The sequence below is a fragment of the Lepisma saccharinum genome, chromosome 6 (genome assembly GCF_977018435.1).
Source record: "Lepisma saccharinum chromosome 6, izLepSacc3.1, whole genome shotgun sequence".
In the NCBI taxonomy this organism is placed as follows: Eukaryota; Metazoa; Arthropoda; class Insecta; order Zygentoma; family Lepismatidae; genus Lepisma; species Lepisma saccharinum.
Window position 1 is genome coordinate 91,669,151 of NC_139234.1, and position 23,297 is coordinate 91,692,447.

Here is a 23,297-nt window from a genome sequence, read left to right on the forward strand (position 1 = left end):
CATACAGGTAGAATATAGATATCTTAAAAGAATCAGCGTGTGCATTTGTGATTGTATTTTCTTCAGAGAATCAACGCAACTCCCTACAGACTGCGTATCTACCGTCACACGGGAGCCACATCCTCAGTATTTGTCTCGCGAGATGTGTTTTGAATTACCAAGCTCAGTGCACACCAGCGACATTAGTCGAGCAAGAAATAATGGAGCTCAGTCATTAGGACATCTGACTACCATGCAAGAGACCCGGGGTCGATCCCCTGTGGAGGAGAACTGTGATCTTTTCCACCTATTGAAACTGCTCCGGTGCCCACCCAGCGCCATATCAATCGGGTACCTGGAGGAAACTTTGAGGGATAAAGGTAGCCAGGAGCATGGTTCAGGCATGATGAAGAAAGTGTGGGGCCCTAACTCCACACCCCTATACACCTTCATGGAAAAGTGGAGGGGAGCACTTTACTTTTACTTTTACTTCCTCAAAAATCTGTTCCAACATATCAAACTCTCACGAAAATATGTAGACCATGTGACCTACAATTTAAAATAATAGTTTAAAAGCACAATGGAGTATTAAGTTTCGGTATATTTGGCAGAAAAATGTTCTAAAACAAAAACGCGAATTTTGGGAAACGTAACACTAACAAGTCAAAAAAAGATAATGCCAATTGTTGGTGCCATAATATATCGGTATCTGTCATGTGAGATTGATTGATTTAATTTTTTTTGGTGCGTCGCCACTAATGGTCATTATGCACCCTTATTCAGTATTATAAATGTATGTATTGTAACTTTTATTCACCAGAGTTAGGTGGTAGAGCAGCCCAGGGCTGAATCTCGCTCTGTAGTAAAAAATACTTTTCAATTCAATTCAATTCAGTATGTATGGGGAAAATTCCATTATCTAAAACCCTTACCTTAAAATTAAAAAGGGGGATATGGAAAATAACTTTCCCAAAATAACTTTCAAGATATCAAACTCTCACGAAGAGGTGTAGGTCATGTGACTTACAATAAGAAACAGTAGTTTAAAAACACCATGAAGGTATAATTTCAGATATTTGCCAGAAAACGCGCTAAAATGAAAATGTGAATTTTGGGAAAAATAATACCGAATAGTAAAAAATAAAAAATAAAAAAATACACCAATTTGAAAAAATAAACAAACAAAAAATCAGGGTCCCTACAGATTAGGCATAAGTAAAACAAGAATATCAGTAGTAATTTATTGCATTAGTAACAGTGAGTCTAAACCAAATTTTCGCCATAATCACCACCGTTGTTCTGGCATTAGTCGTAGCATGGCACTAAATTTTGTATGCCCATGGCATATGTGTCTGACAGCAAAGACTGGAACTATCTCCACCGCTGTGTAGCTGTCAAATCCTTGTCCTGCCAGAAACCTCTTCAGTTAAACAAAGAGATGAAAGTCTGTACATGCAAAGCCAGTGCTGTACAGTGAGTGGTCCAAGATCTCTCACCTGAAGCGATGCAAAGGACCCCGCCTGTACTCAGCTGTATGGGGTTGTGCACATTCGATTGGCCTTCCGTGAATTGTCTGCACCATCGTCTGACCATACTATCTCGTAATCCTTCCCTAGATTGTGAATTGTAATAATTTTCCAAATTCACTATTTTGCTGTTTGAATTCAAATCATAAAGAATACAGAAATTAAGTCAATTTCATAGAAGATAATATTACTTAAGAAATCCATACCTGGATCTGTATGAGTTTATTATTTCCATTTGCAAAGCATCGATTTAGTTTAGTTTGTAATTGTCAGGGAAAAATGTAAATTTTGTCCTGGAAAAACTGGAAAAGTCAGGGAATTTAATTTCTTCTTGTTTGTAGCCACCCTGGAAATTTGATGCTGAACATACTGCTATTACATTAAATTGCAAGTTTAATCATCTTAACCTCAGAAATTATGTCGGAACATGATAGATAAATAAATGCTGTGAAACTAAGAATTTTAATAACACGATCGTCAACATTAAAGACATCGGAACTCAAAAAAGCCTTAAAATTTTCACAGCACTTGTTAATGTCATTTGCAATTTTCACAATTTAAGTGCTTTATTGTTGTGAATCTGGTAGAGAATAATACATAATAATTTCCACGCAACTATACTTTTATTTTTATAGTTGTTATTAATAACTGACTTTTTTTTCACGAGATATCATACTTTTCCACATAACTAGCAAATATTGTCCTTTGGTTTATATACACACATTTATCAAGAATAATAATTATTACATATGAAGGGCCAGGGGGAAAAATGATGAATGTTCATTCGAGACGATTTGCCAGGAAATGAAAAACAAAGTATTTCTTTTCATAAGTATGTTAATATATGCCAAAATAATAATGCGTTTTTCAGGCACTTCTCATCGTTCCCAACCAAGGCCGTTCTCATTCTTATAGTACAGCTTCTGAACTATCAGATGGCGCTGCGATCTCAAAATGGGCGAAAAATCGACATTCATCGTTTTTCCCCCTGGCCCTTCATATAATATTTTTATCTTCTGCTTCATGTCTCGCAACCACAAGGGCTTCTTATTTACAGGAATTATAATTTTAAAATTGTTGTTGCCAAAAAAACAAAGGGCGAAAATACGAGGGGAGAATGTCTGCTTCATACAATGAAAACATACATTAATATTATGTTATCGGATAGGGCACAGTGTCATAGTGTATATTAATGAATATCATGCACTTACACACTTAATACATTATTTCTTTACAATTTTGGGACTTTCTCAGATTCCTACTCCTGCCTTTGAATTACACATACTTGCAACCAGAGAAAAACAAAACGTAGTGTAAAAATTAATTTTTTGTATTATCAACCCATGGGAGCTACGGACAACCTAAATAATGTCAATTTTAATGCTCTTTGTGCATAAACACACTATATTTAGCCCGTTTGCGCAACCCTGCTGTTGCTCTTTAATATATTAATTCTTAGGTTTCGGAAACTTATGACTGACTACATAATCTTAAAGCTTTGCTAAACCCATTTTTATTATCGATTTACGCAAGAAATTTTTACCTTCATTGAAAATAACATTTGAATAGCCATCCCATCGTGTTCCAATATAAAGCTTAGGGCATCCAAATGACGAACGAAATTCTTTAGGGGGACAACAGGGGTGGCGCCACCACCAGAAAAGTTTGGCAATGAACAGCCCTATTGGAAATTGTCTTGATTTTCCAATTAGTTTCAGGTGAGATTCCAATTGAAACCAATACATTCCGATAGCTGTATTAGGCATCGGATAGAATCCAATTCAATCCAATTGAAATTTCAATTGGAAGCAATAGAAAATTCCAGCTGGGTATAGATACTAGAGGATCTTTAATACCCTATAACTTTTTTTTTTGTTTGTCCAGGATTATATGCCACTTTGTATTTATGTTTTCCAGGATGTGTTGGAGTTTGGTGGATAGGCCTAGTGCATATGGTATACCTATCTATTTTCGAGTCCTCTTCATCTTCATCATTTTTCTGATGGTGGTTGGAATTTTTGATTACTATTTTCTCTTTATGTTTAACTTTTTGTAGATTGTGGTCAATGATGTCGGGACTGTAACCATTGAGAGTGGCCTTTTGCCACAGTGTAAACAATTCTTCTTGTAACACTTTGTTGTTGGAACTTAAGTGCAAAGCTTTTTGAACAAAGTCGTTCCAAATGTTATATTTTTGTCCAGGTGTATGGTTGGAATTTTTATGCATGAATCTGAATCCTGAAGTATATTTGCAGTAAATTTTAGTAGGATGGATCAGTTCACTTTAACCTACTCGGAAACGTAGGTTCAGTGTAAGAATGGAAGTTTCTTTGTCTTTTCATATATATTAGAGCTGAGCCGATACTGATGCCGATGTATCAGTATCTGTTGGAATTCATCTACCGATACCAGCCGATATTTTCCTGGCATTTTGTTATTTCACGGGATCTGTAAATATGCCACCCAACACCTTGTGGAATCTAATTATCCTGGAAATTATGCAAAATTCAAACTTTATTTAAATTTTGCACGAAAACTATATTTTATGATAACCTAATATCTATATTAATATTCAGATAATTCTTGAATATTCTAAAGCAAATATATTGGTAATTTGATGCATATTATTGGAGAAGAATATTTACACACCAATATTGATCAATATTTTGAATAAATGTTTAATATTGCAATTTTCAAGGGTTAGATTTTACAATACCGGATAATGCACCGACTTCGTTCATATTTTGCATACTCAACAATTTAGGGCTCCTAATCACAAATCTGCAGTTAATATTTGGCAGTCATGTGTGGAATTTCCAAAATAAGAGTGTCCTTGATCGCAACCGACAATGCACGATTACTCATTATTTACAGGAAGATTTTGTTTCTATTACTGAGAAAATGTAATTTCTATCCTACTTCTTATCACAAACCATTCATGCATAGCCCCAAAAACCATTCACGCATAGCCCCACAAACCATTCACAGTAAGGTTAGGTCAGATTGGGCAAACATAGTTAAAATTTGGGGTCGTAGTAATATCAGGAATGTATATATCTGACATTTTTTTACGGTGCCCCACAAACCATTCACGCATAGCCCCACAAACCATTCATGGTAAGGTTAGGTCAGGTCAGGTTAGGCAAACATAATTAGAATTTGGGGTCTTAGCAATATCGGGAATGTATATTTCATTTTTTAAGTATTGGAAACAGAAAAAAATATTCCGGTAAATAATGAGTAACCATGCATTGTCGGTTGCGATCACGGACCCCTTTTTCGAAATTCTACACGTGACCGCCAAGTATTAACTGCAGATTCATGATTAGGAGCCCTAAATTATTGAGTATGCGAAATATGAACGAAATCGGGGAATTATCCGGTATTGTAAAATTGCTCCTCTTCAAGTATCGGTACTGGTATTGGTGAGAATCGATAAGAGTATTGGCATCAGTATCAGTATCACCTCAGCCCCAATAATATATATATCATTTTAATGGTGCCCACGGACCACAGATTTGTGTAGAGGACATCAAAACAAACAACCTTTCTCAGTAAAATTGTTCTCGTTGGTGCGTCAATTCGACGGTACAGCCACTCAAAAAAAGATTGTTTTGCCTTCACATGCTGGCAACCCCAAGATTCATGATTAGGAGCCCTAAACTATTGAGTATGCGAAATATGAACGAAATCAGGGAATTTTCCGGTATTGTAAAATTGCTCCCCAATAATATATACAGGGTGTCATTTTAATTGCGCCCAAGGACCACAGATTTGTATAGAGGACATCAAAAGAAACAACCTTTCTCAGTAAGTCAATGGTGGGTCAATTCAACGCTACAGCCATTCTAAAAATACTAATTTGCCTCATGGATGCTGGCAACCCAACCCAACATTTGATTGGGTCTCACTGCAGAACATGGGCTGCTTTTTTCCTCTAAATAGACTAACAAAATTTATATCCCCTGAAAGTACATACCTTCTACTTCCATTTTCCGGTGTTCCTTTTACGATTACTATTATATTATTGCACATAAAAAATGTTTTTCCTGCCACTAAAAGCAATTGTTGTGTGATAAGTGAGATCCTTTGTTTCGTGGCATGCGAGTTGATTTGTCGCTCCGGATTCCACGCGCAGACTCAATTTCTTTCATTATTTCAGACGAGGAATGCTTACAAGGTTAGGTTAGGCCTGTTAGGTTGGGTTCCAATAGCATAATTACAATGAAAAATGTTTTTCCTGCTACTAAGAGCAATGCATTTCTCCATTCGTTCGTGCCCATATTGTTTACGCACAGTTTCTTTCATTATTTCTTCGAGGAATGCCTACAAGGTTAGGTTAGGCCTGTTAGGTTAGGTTTCATTAGCATAAATACAATGACTAATTATTACTTACGCTAAGTGAACTAAACCTAGCTACCTAACAACATAGGCATTTTTTGCTTTCACTAGATTTGTGCAGGAATATGCCTTTTCCTTCGTTGCTACGATTTCAATACTGCCCAAACTGGACACGTTTTTCTAGTTTTTTTAAAGAAAAAAAAATTCCGCACCTTAAAACTTACTTTTCCCGATTACTAACTACAAAACGTTACCAAAAAATTATGAACCGCATTCCTCCTAAGCAGCCCATATTCTGCAGTCTTACCTTTGATTGTATCTGTGATGTAATTTCCTGCGGCGGAACGGAGCATGGCAGGGTTGCAATGAACACACAAATTTTGTGAAAAATGACGAACTACCAACCACATTATTAGCTGTAAAACGAAGCGAGAAACTCATCCAGTAGACCGAACATCATATCCTACCAGCCAGAAGATCAGCAGTCATCTCAGGGGAAGGGGGAAGTGAACCAATTATATCAGAAATGGTAAAAAACATATTCAAAATGAAGTGTCAATATCGGGTTTTGTCTCAGCCTACATGTCAAATATCAACAACAATAAATTTTATTGGACTTACAGCTTACATGTGGCAGTTTACGCCCAACTACATGTCAAATATTTGCAAATCTTGCAAGGTTGATATCTACAGGTTTGTGTCCAGATGCCTTGTGGTACTTTTGTGCTGATTGATAATGGAAGTATCCGAGGATCACGTTGTTACATTACGGCTAAAACACGTACAACCACAGTAAACGTGGTACTGAATCAGTAGCAAATATACTGCCCTGTCCACAGTTGCAAACTATTACATGTGTATCTGTTGCCTAGATAAACACAGTCGTCGGAGAGCTTGTATTACTACTACATATATCCCTGTATTTTCAACTATTTTTGCCATTTGCCTCATAATGCCCTGAATATAGCCTACATTATACAGGTATTATGTGTTGCTTACCTTTGGAGTTTTGAGTTCTTTCATTTCAATTTTGTCATCTGTTCAGTGGGTCACAGACAGCTATTATCAGAAGGACAAAGTGGATAGAGTAAATTGTAGATGTCAACTTAGTAACTAGATTTGCAAATTTGCAAATATTTGACATTGAATCGGAGACAAAATTCTATATGACCACTTCCACTTGAATTCTATTTTCTTTCCATCATTTCCTTTGTTCACTTCCTGTTGAGTTACAGAACTTGTTAACTTGCTTTGTTTTACGGTGCATAATGTGGCTGATTATAGCCATGTCATTTTTCACAGAATATGTGTGTTCTTGGCAACCCTGGAACGCATTGCTTCACGACAGGATATGACGTCACAAATGCAATCAAATGCTGTGTGTGTGGTTGCCAGCATTCAGGCGACAAAACTGGCATTTCTGAACGACTTTAGCACCGAAATGATGCACCAACGAGAAAAATGTTACTGAGAGAAGTTGTTTGTTTTGATGTTCTCTATACGTTTCCGTGGCCGACATTGAAATTACACCCTGTATATATATATATATATATATATATTGTGTGTGTGTGTGTGTGTGTGTGTGAGTGTGTGTGACTGGTAATTCGACCTATTCCTGGAAAGGGGTAATACTGGAGCACATTTGCAACAAATTTGACCCTATGCACCGGGGGTCGGAAATCAATGGGTTCCGATTGCGGTTTGTAGATTTTCGTGACATATACCGACTTGCGACCAAAGAACTACTAATTGTGAAAAAACTACTTCACCCTGGGCACTTAATTGACACGTTGCTAACAGCTGACAAATAAGTGACTACTGGGAAAAAAAATCATACCCAAAATTCCCATACCCACAGAAAGAAAGTCATCTGAGCACACGTCATGAAGAAATTTGGAAATTATGGTTTAAATCGAAGAGGATTACTAAAAGAAAATGGTAACACACTTAGCGTAAAAATTACGGAAAAAACTTCCTCATTTCATAAGCTCTCCAAAAAGATACAAATGTTGTCAACTGGCACACGAGTTGGGGTAAAAATCTGAATATAAAGCTGACAAGGTGTGTTGTAGACCTCTTTGTAAAGTGAAAAGGAGTTGTCAGTTGTGAGAAATAAAGGAACGAAAATGAGTGAAGTAATAATGTTATTTACCATTCTCATGATTCCAGGTTGTCAGAATTAACTGTTACAAAAACTACAAATCCTGGTCAGATTGCCTCCCTTGTTACGTATGCAAGCACGCAGCCTGCGGCGTACTTCAGACACAGTCACTCGCGTTGACACTCTGTCTCTTATGTATTGAGCGGCTGCCACAATTCTCTCTCTCAACTCTTCTTGGGAGTCCACTGTAGACTAACTCTTTCATGTAACGCCAAATATAAAAGTCGCATGGCGTCAAATCCGGACTCCTCGCCGCCCACGGGATTGGGCCGCCTCAACCAATCCATCGCAAGGGATAATTGTCGTCCAGCCACTGTCGCACACCCCGGAAATAGTGAGCTGGGCTGCCATCATGTTGGTAAATCATACCCCTTCTTGTGACGAGCGACACATCCTCCAGCAGCGTCGTCAATTCTTCCCTTAATAAGTTTTCGTAGGTAATGCTGTTTAGGTTTTGTGGCAGAAAGAATGGCCCGATCACTTGCTCTGTGCTTTTTATTCAGATTTTTCCCCCAACCCGTGTGCCAGTTGACAATATTTGTATCTTTTTGGAGAGCTTATGAAACGAGGAAGTTTTTTCCTTAATTTTTACGCTGTGTTACCATTTTTTTTAGTAATCCTCTTCAATATTAACGATAATTTCCAAATTTCTTCATGACGTGTGCTCCAATGAGTTTCTTTCTGTGGGTATGGAAATTTTGGGCATGAATTTTTTTTCCCAGTAGTCACTCATTCGTCAGCTGTTAGCAATGTGTCAATTAAGTGCCCAGGGTGTAGTAGTTTTTTCACAATTAGTAGTTCTTTGGTCGCAAGTCGGAATATGTCACGAAAATCTACAAACTGTAATAACTCGGAACCCTTTGATTTCTGACCCCTGGTGCATAGGGTGAAATTTGTTGCAAATGTGCTCTAGTATTACCCAGGGCTCGAAAAATTCCAGTCGCCTGGTCGCCATGGTGACTGAAAATTTCAGCCTGTCGACTTTGATGTTTTGCTGTAATATTGCCATTTTTAAATTTGTATGTACAGAAATTTTGATAATTCTAATTTTAAATTGCAGTACAGTGGAAGGTAACAAATGATTTTTTTATCAATATTGTGCACATCACGTAGAATTAATAACAATTTCTTACTCTTTGTGCTCCCTCCCCCTTCCTACTTTCACATGCAAGCACTTCGTAATGAAATGCTCACGTGATTTGTGTATTTTAGTGACAAAACTACAAGGCATGTGTTGCAGTTGTGTAGAAAGGTGTTCACGATTGTGAGAATGCTGAATCCACTTTACTGCCACGTGATTTGTGACTTTTTGTAAATAGTGAAATTGTAAATGACTTGTATGTACAGTTGGGATCAACGTTTTCTTTACACTATGTGCTGTCAATATATCAGCATGACTCCATGTGTGCTCAAGAAAAAAATGATAAATTGAGCATATTTCTTCACCAAACTACAGTTAATACGTTAGAGAAGGTAAGTTTACATCTTCTTAATTGCAATTTAAAGCTAAAAAAAATGTAAGCATGTACATGATGTATTTGTATTTTCATTAGCCATTGATTTTTTTTTCCTGGCGCCTGATGCCTGATTTTCAGAGCTGGCGCCTGTCTCTGAAGATGATTTTTCGAGCACTGGTATTACCCCTTTCCAGGAATAGGTCGAATTACCAGTCACCCTGTATATACTTACATTATATATATATATATATATATATATATATATATATATATATATATATATATATATATATATATATATATATATATATATATACAGGGTGATTGGTAATTCGACCTATTCCTGGAAAGGGGTAATACTAGAGCAAATTTGCAATAAATTTGACCCTATGCACCAGGGGTCGGAAATCAATGGGTTTCGAGTTATTGTAGTTTGTAGATTTTCGTGAAATATTCCGACTTGCGAACAAAAAACTAATAATTGTGAAAAAACTACTACACCCTGTATACTTAATCGACATGTTGCTAACAGCTGACGGATGAGTGACTACTGGGAAAAAAAATCATGCCCATAATTCCCATACCCACAGAAAGAAACAGTCATTGGTGCACACGCCATGAAGAAATTTGGAAATTATTGTTTAAATCGAAGAGGATTACTCAAAAAATTGGTAACACACTTAGCGTAAAAATTACGGAAAAAACTTCCTCGTTTCATAGCTCTCCAAAAATATGTATACAATTGTTGTCAACTGGCACACGGGTTGGGAGAAAAAATCTGAATAAAAAGTGGAGAAGGCACGTTCTAGACCTCTTTGTAAAGTGAAAAGATGTTGTCGGTTGTGAGAAACAAATGAACGAAAATGAGTGAAATAATAACGTTATTTACCATTCATGATTGTCAGAATTAACTGTTACGAAAACTACAAATCCTGTTCAAATTGCCTCCCCGGTTAAGTATGCAAGCACGCAGCCTGTGGCGTACAGACACAGTCACTCGCATTGACACTCTGTCTCTTATGTCTCAATTCTTTCTCTCAACTCTTCTTGGGAATCCACTGGTGTACTGTAGACTAACTCTTACATGTGACCCCAAATGCAAAAGTCACATGGGGTAAAATCAGGACTCCTCGCCGGCCAGGGTTTTGAGCCACCTCGACCAATCCATTGCATGAGATAATTGTCGTCCAGCCACTGTTGCACACTCTGGAAATATTGGGCCGGGCAGCCATCATGTTGGTAAATCATACCCCATCTTGTGGCGAGCGGCACATCCTCCAGCAGCGTCGTCAATTCTTCCCTTAGGAAGTTTTCGTTGGTAATGCCGTTTAGGTTTTGTGGCAGAAAAAATGGCCCGATCACATGTTTGTGGATGATTCCCATCCACACATTTAGTGAGAATTTTCTCTGGTGAGCCTTTTCTTTAGATTTTCTTGGGTTATGACCCTTAATACCATTGCGGTCGAATTTGGATTCGTCCATCCACAGAATTCTTGTCAGGGATGGGGTCTTCAGTGTCGGTACGTAGTAAAAATCGACAAAAATTCATCCTTCTGACAGGATATCCCTCCTCAATAGCATGCGACTTTTACATTTGCGGTCACATGTAAGAGTTAGTCTACAGTACACCAGTGGATTCCCAAGAAGAGTTGAGAGAGAGAATTGAGACATAAGAGACAGAGTGTCAACGCGAGTGACTGTGTCTGAAGTATGCCGCAGGCTGCGTGCTTGCATACGTAACCGGGGAGGCAATTTGAATGGGATTTGTAGTTTTTGCAACAGTTAATTCTTACAATCATGAATGGTAAATAACGTTATTATTTCACTTATTTTCATTCCTTTGTTTGCCACAACCGACAACTTCTTTTCACTTTACAAAGAGGTGTACAACGTGCCTTCTCCGCTTTGTATTCAGATTTTTCCCCCAACCCGTGTGCCAGTTGACAACATTTGTATATTTTTGGAGAGATTATGAAATGAGGAAGTTTTTTCCGTAATTTTTACGCTAAGTGTGTTACCAATTTCTTGAGTAATCCTCTTTGATTTAAGCAATAATTTCCAAATTTCTTCATGGCGTGTGCACCAATGACTGTTTCTTTCTGTGGGTATGGGAATTATGGGCATGATTTTGTTTTCCCATTAGTCACTCATCCGTCAGCTGTTAGCAACGTGTCGATTAAGTATACAGGGTGTAGTAGTTTTTTCACAATTATTAGTTTTTTGGTCGCAAGTCGGAATATTTCACGAAAATCTACAAACTGCAATAACTCGAAACCCATTGATTTCCGACAGCTGGTGCATAGGGTCAAAATTTATTGCAAATTTGCTCTAGTATTACCCCTTTCCAGGAATAGGTCGATTTACCAATCACCCTGTATATATATATATATATATATATATATATATATATATATATATATATATATATATATATATATATATATATATATATATACACACACACACACACACACACATACACACACATACATTCATACATACATACATACATACAGAGACAAGATCAAAGCAGTTGATCTGGCCAGGCTCTAGCCTGACCATTTTTTTTTTAGGGAGGAAGGTGGGAGAGCAATAATAATACAGGATGGCTACTCACCGGGAATTCCTTGAATTACAGAAATTTTACGTGAATTATTGTCTCAGGGAATTATGCATGCATTGTGCGTGAATTTTTCTTTGTACGTGAAAAATTTCAACTTTTATGAATCAAAACCCCATTGAATTTATACATACACTGCTCGCCATTAAAATTGCAACACTTGGAAGGAAATGAAATAGAAACACAAAACTTGGCAAATATGTAGTTCATAATAAGATAAGAAAATGATTACAGTTAGAGCTCGGTGGTGTGACATGTTACACGTAGAACATGGTTGCATAACCCCAAGGAGCTAGTAGCATGTACAGCCTCCACGGGCGGCAATAACTGCTGCAACACGGCGAGGCATGGACAGAATGAGTCTATCGATGTCTGCTTGCGGTATGGCATCCCAAGCGGCTTCCACACAGTGCCAGAGGTCTTCAACATAACGTGCCGGAAACCTGAGTTGGGCCAGCCGGCGACCCACCATGGACCAGACATGTTCAATTGGCGACATATCCGGCGAACGTGCTGGCCAAGGAAGCAGGGGCACATGGTTAGCTTCCATAAATGCGAGGACATTTCTTGCAAAATGGGGGCGTGCGTTATCCTGTTGAAAAGTGGCATTATGCAGTGCATGGATTAATGGGACAGCAACAGGGGTGAGAACCTGTGTGATGTACCGTTAGCTCTTCAGTGTCCCTTGAATGCGTACGAGACGCAAACGAACACCTATGGCGATGGCACCCCATACCATGATACCCAATGAAGGCCCTGTGTGATGATGCATGATGCAGGTGTCATGAAGCCTAGTGCCACGGTGCCGCCACACGCGTGTACGTCCATCATGATGTTGTATACAGAAGCGGGATTCATCAGAGAACACTACAGCATTCCACTCCGCCATCCATGCATGACGGTCTTGGTACCATCTGACACGCAAACGCCTATGCTCTAGCGTCAGAGGAATCCACAACAGTGGGTGCCGGGAAAAAATTCCCCGGTTCGCCAAACGACGAAGCACGGTTCGTGGGGACACTGGACGTTGTAACACATCCCGTACTTCTTGCGCAATCCTCGTTTATGTGACCGTTCTGTCTGTAACGGCCATGCGTATCAACGCCCGACACGGACGTTGTGAACCTCTACGTCGCTCTACAGTGCCTTCCTGGACCCACTGGTTCCATACACAGATCACTGTGGATGCATTCAGTCCTACACGGGCACCGATCTCACGGTAGGATAATCCACATTCACGGTATGCAACAATTCGGCCACGATCGAACTTTGAAACCTGCTGGAATCGCTTCCGTATTCGACGACGTGGCATTGCTGACCGATTTTAACACACTACACTCACGACCATGCATTTTCACTGCTCGTCTGCACCTATCTGACCTACTACAGGTACCACTTACCAGATATCGTGGCAGGCGCACATGATGCATGACGGCCTTGAACGCCAAATCATTTCCTTCTGCACCTCTCCTCTACACACTGTGCACATTTCGTCCGATTCCGATTACTCCTTCTGGGTGTTGCATTTTTAATGGCGAGCAGTTTATTTACAAATGCCCTGAGACAAGTTTATCTTTTATTTTTATCAAGGAAGAAAAAGAAAAGAAAACTGCATGGAAAATAAAACAGAATTCAATCTTTTTACCTTGTTGGTGTCCTTTGCAGAACAATCTACCTTACAGACGGAAAATTATTGAAAGATATCTTAAAGTTGATTAGGTAAATTTTGCTTTGAAATTCTTATACAAGTAGCAATTTCATACCATTTAATTGAATTATATATTTTTTTTAATTGATTAATAATACTCATAATTAATTAATATTTATAATTAATTAATTAATTTATTTACTACTAATATTGCCACTACTACTATTAAGTAGTAGAGATCTACATAAATATATTTAAACAAGTAATAGAACGAAATTACTTTATAGTCATTTGATTTTTAACAAATTCTAGGAGCATTTTTTTGTTTCTTTGTTACGAAATAATTGTCTAGTCAACGAGGTGATACATTTTAAGTGTGAAGAAAAACCATAAAAATAAGATAATATATATGTTTAAAAAAATTAAATAATCAATGTATGGAACTCATTCAAGGAGCCGCGGTGGTCTAGTCGATAGAGCATCTGACAACCAAGCGGGAGATCCGGCTTCGATTCCCGGAATTGGTTGGAATTTTTTCTGGGGGCTCCAGGGCTCACCCAATCTCATATCAATGGATAAATGTGAGCAACCCTGGGGGTTCAAGGCTGCCGGAGTGTGGTGCTGATCACATTACCTCCAAAATGACCGATATTGAGAATGCGTGGGACCCCACCCATACATGTGCCTTCACGGAATGGTTCTGTATGCAGGAGGAAATTTACATTACCTTTACCTATGGAACTGACCCAGGATGATGATGAGGTGCGATGTAGAATACATGTTGCTAAATTCCACTGAGTCTATTCTTACGTTCAAAAGTAAGTTTAAAGACATTCCAACACATTTATCACTTCTAAATGATTTACAAAGCACTTTCTCAACATCATTTATATAGTAATGTGGATGTAGATGCACCATCACTTGAGAGTTCACAAGGGGATGCGAAATCAGTATAATACGTTCGTATCACAATAACGTCGACACACAGCGATGAAGCAAGGAATTTTCACAATTCTCGAGAGAGTCACAGCGGGAATTCTTGCAAAAAAAATTTGCAAAATTGAACTTTGCAAGTCGCTTAAATTGTTTTGACATATCGACGGATCCCAAACGACACTGCAATGATTTATGAGAAACACGCCAATACCGCCCTCAAAATCTACCATGCACATGCACGATAATTCACATCTGGATTTTCTTGCTGTTTTGCAAAACATTTTACAATAGTTCAGATTATTGTCATTCGAATTCAGAAATTTCATGGGTGGACTGGTGACTGTGTATTGTTGTCGGCCTAGCCTTTGTCTGCATTAGCCACTTACAACGAACCAAGAATTTTCTTTAGTTAATTCTCATTGCTCACAGAAAAAAAATACACGTTTATTGAATATTTTTCCGGCTGACGTACAAAACAACTTTTTTCCTCTTTTTAATCATTATTGGCCTCATATTTTATTTTCAACAATTTGTGTTTATTTTCAAGTCAAGGCATTCACTCTTAAAGACGCGTGTTTTTGGAATGCTGTGCTTTTCTGTGTGCTGAATGGAAATAATAATTCAAATTATTATTATTAGTATTAGTAGTAGTATTAATATTAGTAGTAGTATTGTTGCAGATCTTTGTCTGTGATAAATTGACCATTTTCATTTTTTTCCACACTATTTTTTATGATATTTCAAAAGCTCAAGGTGGGGGGGTTAAACCTAATATGTAAAGTTGAAATAGAGAAAACATCTGCCTGTACCCTTGAATTTTTGGGAAGTTTGCCCTGAAAACCGGGAATTATACTTGAAATTTTTCATTGTCCTATAGTGGTCACCCTGTAATAATAATCGTACAACATGCTGGAACCATTCTTATTCTTGCCAATATTAAGTCTTTTTTCCAATTCAAAGTTCCAAGAGTTCGTGTTGCAGGTTTCTTTCCGAAGTGTATTTCCTAATTTACTTTTTATTTTACCCTCACAGGTGGGCGTTGTACTGGTAGATACCCAAGGAGTCTTTGAAGAGAAGAGTTCCAAGACTGAAGATGCCCTACTCTTCTCTGTAACAGCCCTCACTAGCTCTGTTCTCATCTACAATGTCCGCAATGGCATAGATGAAAAGGCACTAGAGCACCTCCTTGTAAGTTCAATAGCTTCAAAATTCTTCTAGTATGAACACATTGCTTGCTTGCTCCTTTCCTCAGACGTGTGGTTGTTACAAACATTTTATGCTTTGTTTCTGGAGCACGGTCTCTTCCTCAGACATTTATTTTCAAACTGGTGATCATAAAGATTGCCATTATAACAATAAGTGAAATTCACTAATTGACCTAAATTAAAAATAAAATGTTACTGCATTATTTTTACTATACAATTTTTTGTTAAAAGTAATATACATGTATCTCTTTACCGTAAATTGAGTTTGTGTACCTAAATTCTATAATGGGTGTGTATTTCATTTCCGAAATCTCTGTTTTGTACTGTAAGTATTATAATCCATACTTATGAATTTTTTTTCTTTTTTAACTGTGGTCGACAAAGACCCAGTTGTCATGGTGACTTAAAATATTTACCTGGCATGAATTTTCAAATTCAGTTCTAAAATTTTCTTTATAATATGAAAATATTTTTTTATATCTTGCTTATGGAAATTTTCATTGCCCTTTTTTTTTTTTTTTGTAAAAACAGCAAGTACAGTATATGTTTTTTTTTTTTAATGTTGCTTGCGTGCGTGCATGCATCCATGCATGCATGCATCTGTGCGTGCATGCGTCCATGCATGTGTAATCGTAACACACTAGAGATAAATTCACTTAAAAAAAAATTCAAAATGTCAGTAGACATTTTAAAGTATAATTATATATAATTACAATGATACATGAGAATAATTTGGGAGTTATTTAATGTCATTAACCTTTTGAGTTCCAAGGCCATTTTCACATGTAACCCCATTGGTCCCGATCCGATTTTGAGCAAAATGCAGAGTTTCAATTAAATGAGTGTAGATCGGAAGCTAATTGCCCCAGAGAGATGAATGATACCGTTGTACGCGGAATGAATCAAAGATTCAGACTATATGAAATTTATGCAAATTCGGCATATATGTGGTTGGGGGGAGGGGGCTTACTCTCATAATTCCAAAATTTCGGGGAAAAAATGGGGTTCCCCTCTCCCCCCAAGAAAAAAGTACATGACAGTGTCGACATGAACATGGAAATGATCGCTGACATGTAAGGAACACAAAAATATTTGCATTATTATCATATGATCAATGTAACGTGAGTTGTACTCCCAAAAGGAATGGTCGGCATGCCACTGATTCAAGCTTCAAAATGCAGCGGTACCTTGAAATGACTTTAGCTCAGAGACTATTTTCCCTGGAGATATGAGCGATATACCACTGTACGCAGAATGAATCACAGATTCAGACGATATATAATTTATGCACATTTGGCATACATATGGAGTGGGAAAGAAGAAGTCCCCTGAAAAATACTTTTTTTTTAAAAAAAAAATGGGGTTTCTCCCCCCCCCCCCGGTCCCCCCGAAAAAAAGGATATGAAAAGTTCAAAATGCAATTATCGCTAAAATTATACAAGAAAAACACGTAGATGACAAAAAAGTCCTTGGAAGTCTGTCACTTCACTCAAAAAATATCCTCACACTTAGGCATAAAACAACACAGACCTACGCACAACTTTCACAGACAAAAAACTAGAACGCAGTGAAAAATTAATGCCGATTCTTGAAGCTGCTTGAAATTCTATTTTTAGACAATGCAGGGTAACCTGTGTTGTAAGTTGTGGAACACTTGTACTCAAAAACAAAGGTTTCCTTCAGCGTGCCTCGAAATTCCATTCTCACAACGCAGATTCAACAACCAGTCTTCCCTCTCCCCCCAACCCCACCCTATGCTTGCACCCGCACGGAAAACTTTCATTTTGACATCGGATACTGATAAACAAGCTTCCTTCAAATGCAGTTACCAGGCGGGAGTGAAAAGTTTTGCTTTAGAACAACAAAGCCGGTTTTCCTTTGTCGGCAAAAATTTTCCCTTGAAAGAGATGCAAAAGAGAAGTCTCTTTTCCTGCCTTTTCCCCTCCATTTTCATGAAGAAAAAAAAGTGCAAGAAACATTTCTGTTAAATACATGTGTTAGGAACAATATATATAAAAAAAAAAATCGAAATTCTAGCCAAAAATAGAAAAGTTATAACGTAAAAACTGTGACCTTGACACAGCGTCTGAATCGAACAAAATCTCTTACATTTAAATAATAATAGGGTAATAGTAAATTACTGATGAAAATGATATTTAATAATTTTATATTCTCAGTTCTTGCTGTGACATTGGACATCCATTTTATTTATTTAATACACTATACAAAAGTCCATATTTTGTTACATTAATTCTTGTAAACGATAGATGAAGAAGAAAAGAGGAAGTTCTTGTACTAAATTTGTCTTTTGTTTGTGGGTGGTCCAGAAATGTAGAAATTATATATTTTGGTCAGTGCTGATCTTTTAAGATGTGAATGAAAACCTAATTTCCTGAAATGACAAACGTGATCTTTATGTTTGTGTATGTGTGTATATAATAACAGGAATAGGATGCCAGAAGGTGGATAAATACAAATGATGAAGGAGACAGTAAATACTTATCACACGAAGGGAAATAGTTCAATATTTCATGACATATGTCACATATTCAAAGGAGGGGAAAGATAGATTGTCGTCACATAGAGTAGAGGCATAGGCGTGCGCATGGTGGGGCAAGAGGGGCAATTGCACCATCAAATCATGGACGTCTGCAGATTTTTTCCACGGAGGGACAAGCAAAGTCTTTTTCCAAGGGGCATAATCTTGTCCCCTCAAAAAACACCACTTGAATTTGAAATTATCGCATTGATATAAATTACTATTAATGAAATCAAATTATACGTGTGAAATATATACTTTTAGGTTGACATTTGATTTCTAAGGAGGAGGTGTGGCCATTCTTGCTCCCCCCTTCCAGACGTCTATGTCCCTACATTATTATACTTTCACCTAGAAATTTAGTGTAGAGGAATCTTTTCGTCATTATTAAACGATAATATACTATAATTACCCCTCCCAACCTTGGATGGAAATCAATTCAAGGGGGCAAGGGGTACAAACATTGAGGTAAAATAGAGCAAGGCTAGTAGAATCTAGAGTAGCAGGACAAAAATATACTCAAGATGGATTTTGTTTTCACGTCTTTCTTGCATTATTTCTTCCTGACGGCCAAGAGCACCTGCAGGGGCACATAGGGGCAATTCCCCTCGCATCTTGATATCAAATTCTGCTCAAATAAAAATACATTTCGTAAAATTTTCTTCTTTTTTTCAAGAAGACATAGGTGGGCAGGCCATGTGACATGAATGGGAGAGGAAAGAGGAGTTTACAGGATTCTTGTTGGGAAACCTGATGGTAAGAGACCTGTAGGAAGACCAAGATGAAGATGGAGGGACAACGTTGAGTTGGACCTAAAGGAATTCGGTAGAGATAGAAAAGAGTATATAGATCATGCTCAGAATAGGAACAGATGGAAGGTCTGTGTTGCTGCAGCCATGAACCTTCGAGTTTAAGAAGGCTATAGAGTTAGTTAGTTAGATAAAATTTTCTTGCTCGCTTTGCTCGCAATATTTACTTTTCTTACAATCTTCTCAAGTTCAGAGCTGTAGCTAGGGGCGGCGGGAGTTGGTCCTGGGTGCCGAAATAAAAAAAAAAAAAAGTAAAAGAATGACATGGCGGTCCATAATTTTTTTGTGCAATATTATATCAATATTCTTTTCAGTTTGCAATAATTTGGATCTAAAAATACGCACGTGCGTATTCCTCACTTTGGAACACCAACTTCAGGGGTCGGAATTTTTTTTGCTCGCCATTTTGAAACTGGTCAGTGGATTACAAAATCATGTTCGCATCCTTTTCACGTTTTCTGTGGCCTTTACAATGAGGTATTACACGACCCCCCCTTGCCATTTGAAATTTTCGAGTTCTTCCCTAACTTTAGACCCCCTTTTTTTGGGTTATGCGGTTTCATCCTTTTTTTAGTCCCGCAGTCATCATGTGACATATCGTTGGGGAGCTTGTGTGCTGCTCTTTCCGAAACTGTTATGGTGCTGCACTTATCTTAATTGTTAAGCTCAGTATACTCAATTTGGCTCAGCTTCCTTTTTTGCAAAACCATTTTCTACACGGAAAACGGTAGGTGGTACAGACAAATGTTTCATATGACAATCGTATTTTTTCTCCGCCTTTCCGAATCTACATTCCAAACATACCCTTCCCATTTGAAAATCACATGAACGGGGCATGTGCCCCCACTAAAACCACAAAGGGTGGCTTTCGGGCTGTTGCAAATACTTTCTACGGATTCTTTGGGTGAGAAAAAATGAGGTTTTTCTTTCCCGACTGAACTTTCATCATGGCTTTGCCCCCCTAATCAGAGGGTCTGCGCACACCTAAGAGTAGAGGCGCAGAATACTAACCGTAGCATCTCTACAGTCAGTGTTGCCAGAAATAGTCAATAGGAAACAAAAGTACTTTCACCAGTGTTTACTGCAAGGTGGGTGGGTAGTTTCAGGGAGGAGAGGAAAGTGTTACTACTGGTTGGCTAGGTTGAGTCCGGAGGGTATAGTGGTGTGCATGCCTGCTATATCAGCCCTTTCCCATTGCCTGCAAACAGACGTGTCAGAGTGTGGGGGTAAAAGATGGATGATGGCTACTATTTGACATACAAACTTTCACCTGCAGACTTAGGTGGATGTATTTTTGGTCCACCCCCCCCTCCAATGCTAATCCTCCAGACATACACCCCAGTCTCCTCCAATTCTGCCCCCTCCCCGTCCCCCATGATCCCCCCCTCCCTTCCCAACAACCACCCCCTCCAAAGATACATCACCTCTGTTGTCAACAATGTTTCCGACAGTACATAGCTCCAAAACTCCTCTTTCCACCACAATCTAACCCCAGCCCAGCACCAAGCCCTCCGATCCCTTCGCAACAACCGGGACATCAAAATCCTCCCCACCGACAAAGGGTCCACCACAGTAGTCATGAACTCCTCTTGACTACATGGCGGAAGCCTCCTGCCAACTCTGTGATTCATCCACCTACAAGCCCACCATGGTTGATTCATCCACCACACACCTGGATAAAATTCGGGATTTTGACCTCTCCCAAGGACCCCCTGAAGGCCTATCCAACTCCACCATCTCCTCACTCATACCTAACAACCCCTGCACCCCCACTTTCTACCTCCTCCCGAAAATTCACAAACCGAACAATCCCGGGAGACCCATTGTGTCCAGCTACAATTCACCCACTGAAAGCAGATTCTTTCTAGACTCTCACCTCCAACCCCTCGTCCAAGCCCTGCCCTCCTACCTCCGTGACACCAACCACTTCCTTAACATCATTCACAACTTACCATCTCTACCACCAAACACCATCCTCACATCAGTTGATGTCACATCCCTCTACAACAATATTCCCCATGCCCATGGCCTCCGTGCCACGGTATCGTTCCTTAACAGCCGACCCAAACCCAACAATCCCAGCACTCACTTCTTGATACAACTAACCAACCTTGTACTTACCTGCAACAACTTCTGCTTCGGGGACCAACATTACCTCCAGATACGTGGCACAGCTATGGGTACCCGCATGGCCCCCCTCTTATGCCAACCTGTTCATGGGCAGGCTGGAACAGGAATTCCTTGACTTTCAGCAACTGAAACCACTCCTCTGGCTAAGATTCATATATGACATTTTCCTCCTCTGGACACATGGCGAACCCTCCCTTACTACATTCCTAAACCAACTGTACGACTTCACTACCTTCAAATTCACCTGGTTCCACTCCAAACACCAAGTGACCTTCCTAGATGTGGACATCCACATTGCGGAAGACCACTTGGAAACCTCCATACACATCAAACCGACCAACCACGTCCAGTATCTCCAGTACTCCAAATACCACAACAAAAAAGCCATCCCATTTTCCCTAGCTCTCAGAGGCCAGCGCCTCAATTCATCCCCCTCATCACGCCAGAACTACAACCTACGCCTACACCAAGCCCTAACCAACCATGGCTACCCCTCCACCCTCATCAAGAAACAAATCACTAGAGCCACCTCCCACAACCGCACCAAACAACCCAAATCTCTGATCACCGAATACCACCCCCACATTACGAAAATCAGACATACCCTTCACTCCCTCCTCCCCATCCTGCACAGTGATCCTGACACCAGGGACATCTTTCGGGATAAACCTAGGGTCGTCTTCCATTGCCCCCCAATCTCAAGAACATCTTGGTTCAAGCACTCCCCCCCAGCTCAAACCCAGGTGCAAGACCTGCCCCATACTTATCACCTCCCCCACCCTCCCAATCCCCATAGCGGCAGGCAAGTTCACCCTTCACCCTAAGGGCACCTGCCACTCATCCAACCTGATTTACACCCTCATCTGCGAAATCTGCCGCAACTTCTACATAGGCGGAACCTCCACTCCCTTGAACCTAAGGATCAATAATCACCGTTCCTCGACCCACAACTCCGATTTCACAGTTTCTATCCATACCAACACCCATAACACCATCTTCAATAACTGTTTCCGTGTTGCCATCATCCATCTTTTAACCCCCCCCCCCCCACTTTGACACATCTTTCCGCAGGCGATGGGAAAGGACCGATATAGCAGGCATGCACGCCACTATACCCTCCGGACTCAACCTACCCAACCAGTAACCCTTTCCTCCCCGAAACCACTCACCCACCTTGCAGTAAACACTGGTGGAAGTACTTTTGTTTCCTATTGACTATTTCTGGCAACGCTGACCGTAGAGACGCTACAGTCAGTATTCTGTGCCTCTACTCTATGTGATGCCAATCTATCTTTTCTCTCCGTTGAAAATGCAACATGTCACGAAATATCAAACTATTTCTCTTTCGTGTGGTAAGTGTTTACTGTCTCCTTTATCATTTGTATATATGATGATGAAGAGTTGTCTGACTGAAGGCAGGTCTTTTGACCGGAAGGTCGCTGGGCAAGGTGAACCCATGGTGTTTTGCAATTGCCTTCCATGGGATGAGGATGAAATGGACATTTACAAACAACCATGCACAAGCGGGATTCAAACCCGGGACCCCTAGTGTCGCAGCACGATGTGCTAACCACTCTGCCATGGGGTCTGGCATTTGTATATATATACACATATATATATATACACACACACACACACTTTGCATTCTATATTACTACTACTAATAATAATAAACAAATGTTTATTTTTACTATTATTATTATTAGTAGTAGTAGTAGTAGTGTAGGTAGTGGTGGTGTCTATTCATTTTTTATTTATGTTCCAGCCATTGACTGGAACCACTTTAAGCACTGACTGAAATGCTATACGTTTACCTGTTTTTATTATGGGGTATGTTGTTATTTTTATTACAGGGTATTTTTTTTAAGTAATGACAGGAACACACTAGGAGAGCAGTGTTTTGTTTATTAAAACTTTAGGTGTGATTTTTTGTGTTAAGTCCACTT

The 23,297-nt window shown here is 39.1% G+C and overlaps 1 protein-coding gene across 1 annotated transcript in view; it reads left to right on the plus strand.

Moving 5' to 3' along the window:
* Positions 1-23,297, plus strand: part of LOC145988928 (uncharacterized) — a 224,406-nt gene that overhangs the window by 62,939 nt on the left and 138,170 nt on the right. Inside the window, exon 4 of the mRNA XM_083124226.1 lies at positions 15,701-15,856. Coding sequence (XP_082980352.1) covers positions 15,701-15,856 — 156 coding nt within the window. The remainder of the gene's footprint in view (positions 1-15,700; positions 15,857-23,297) is intronic.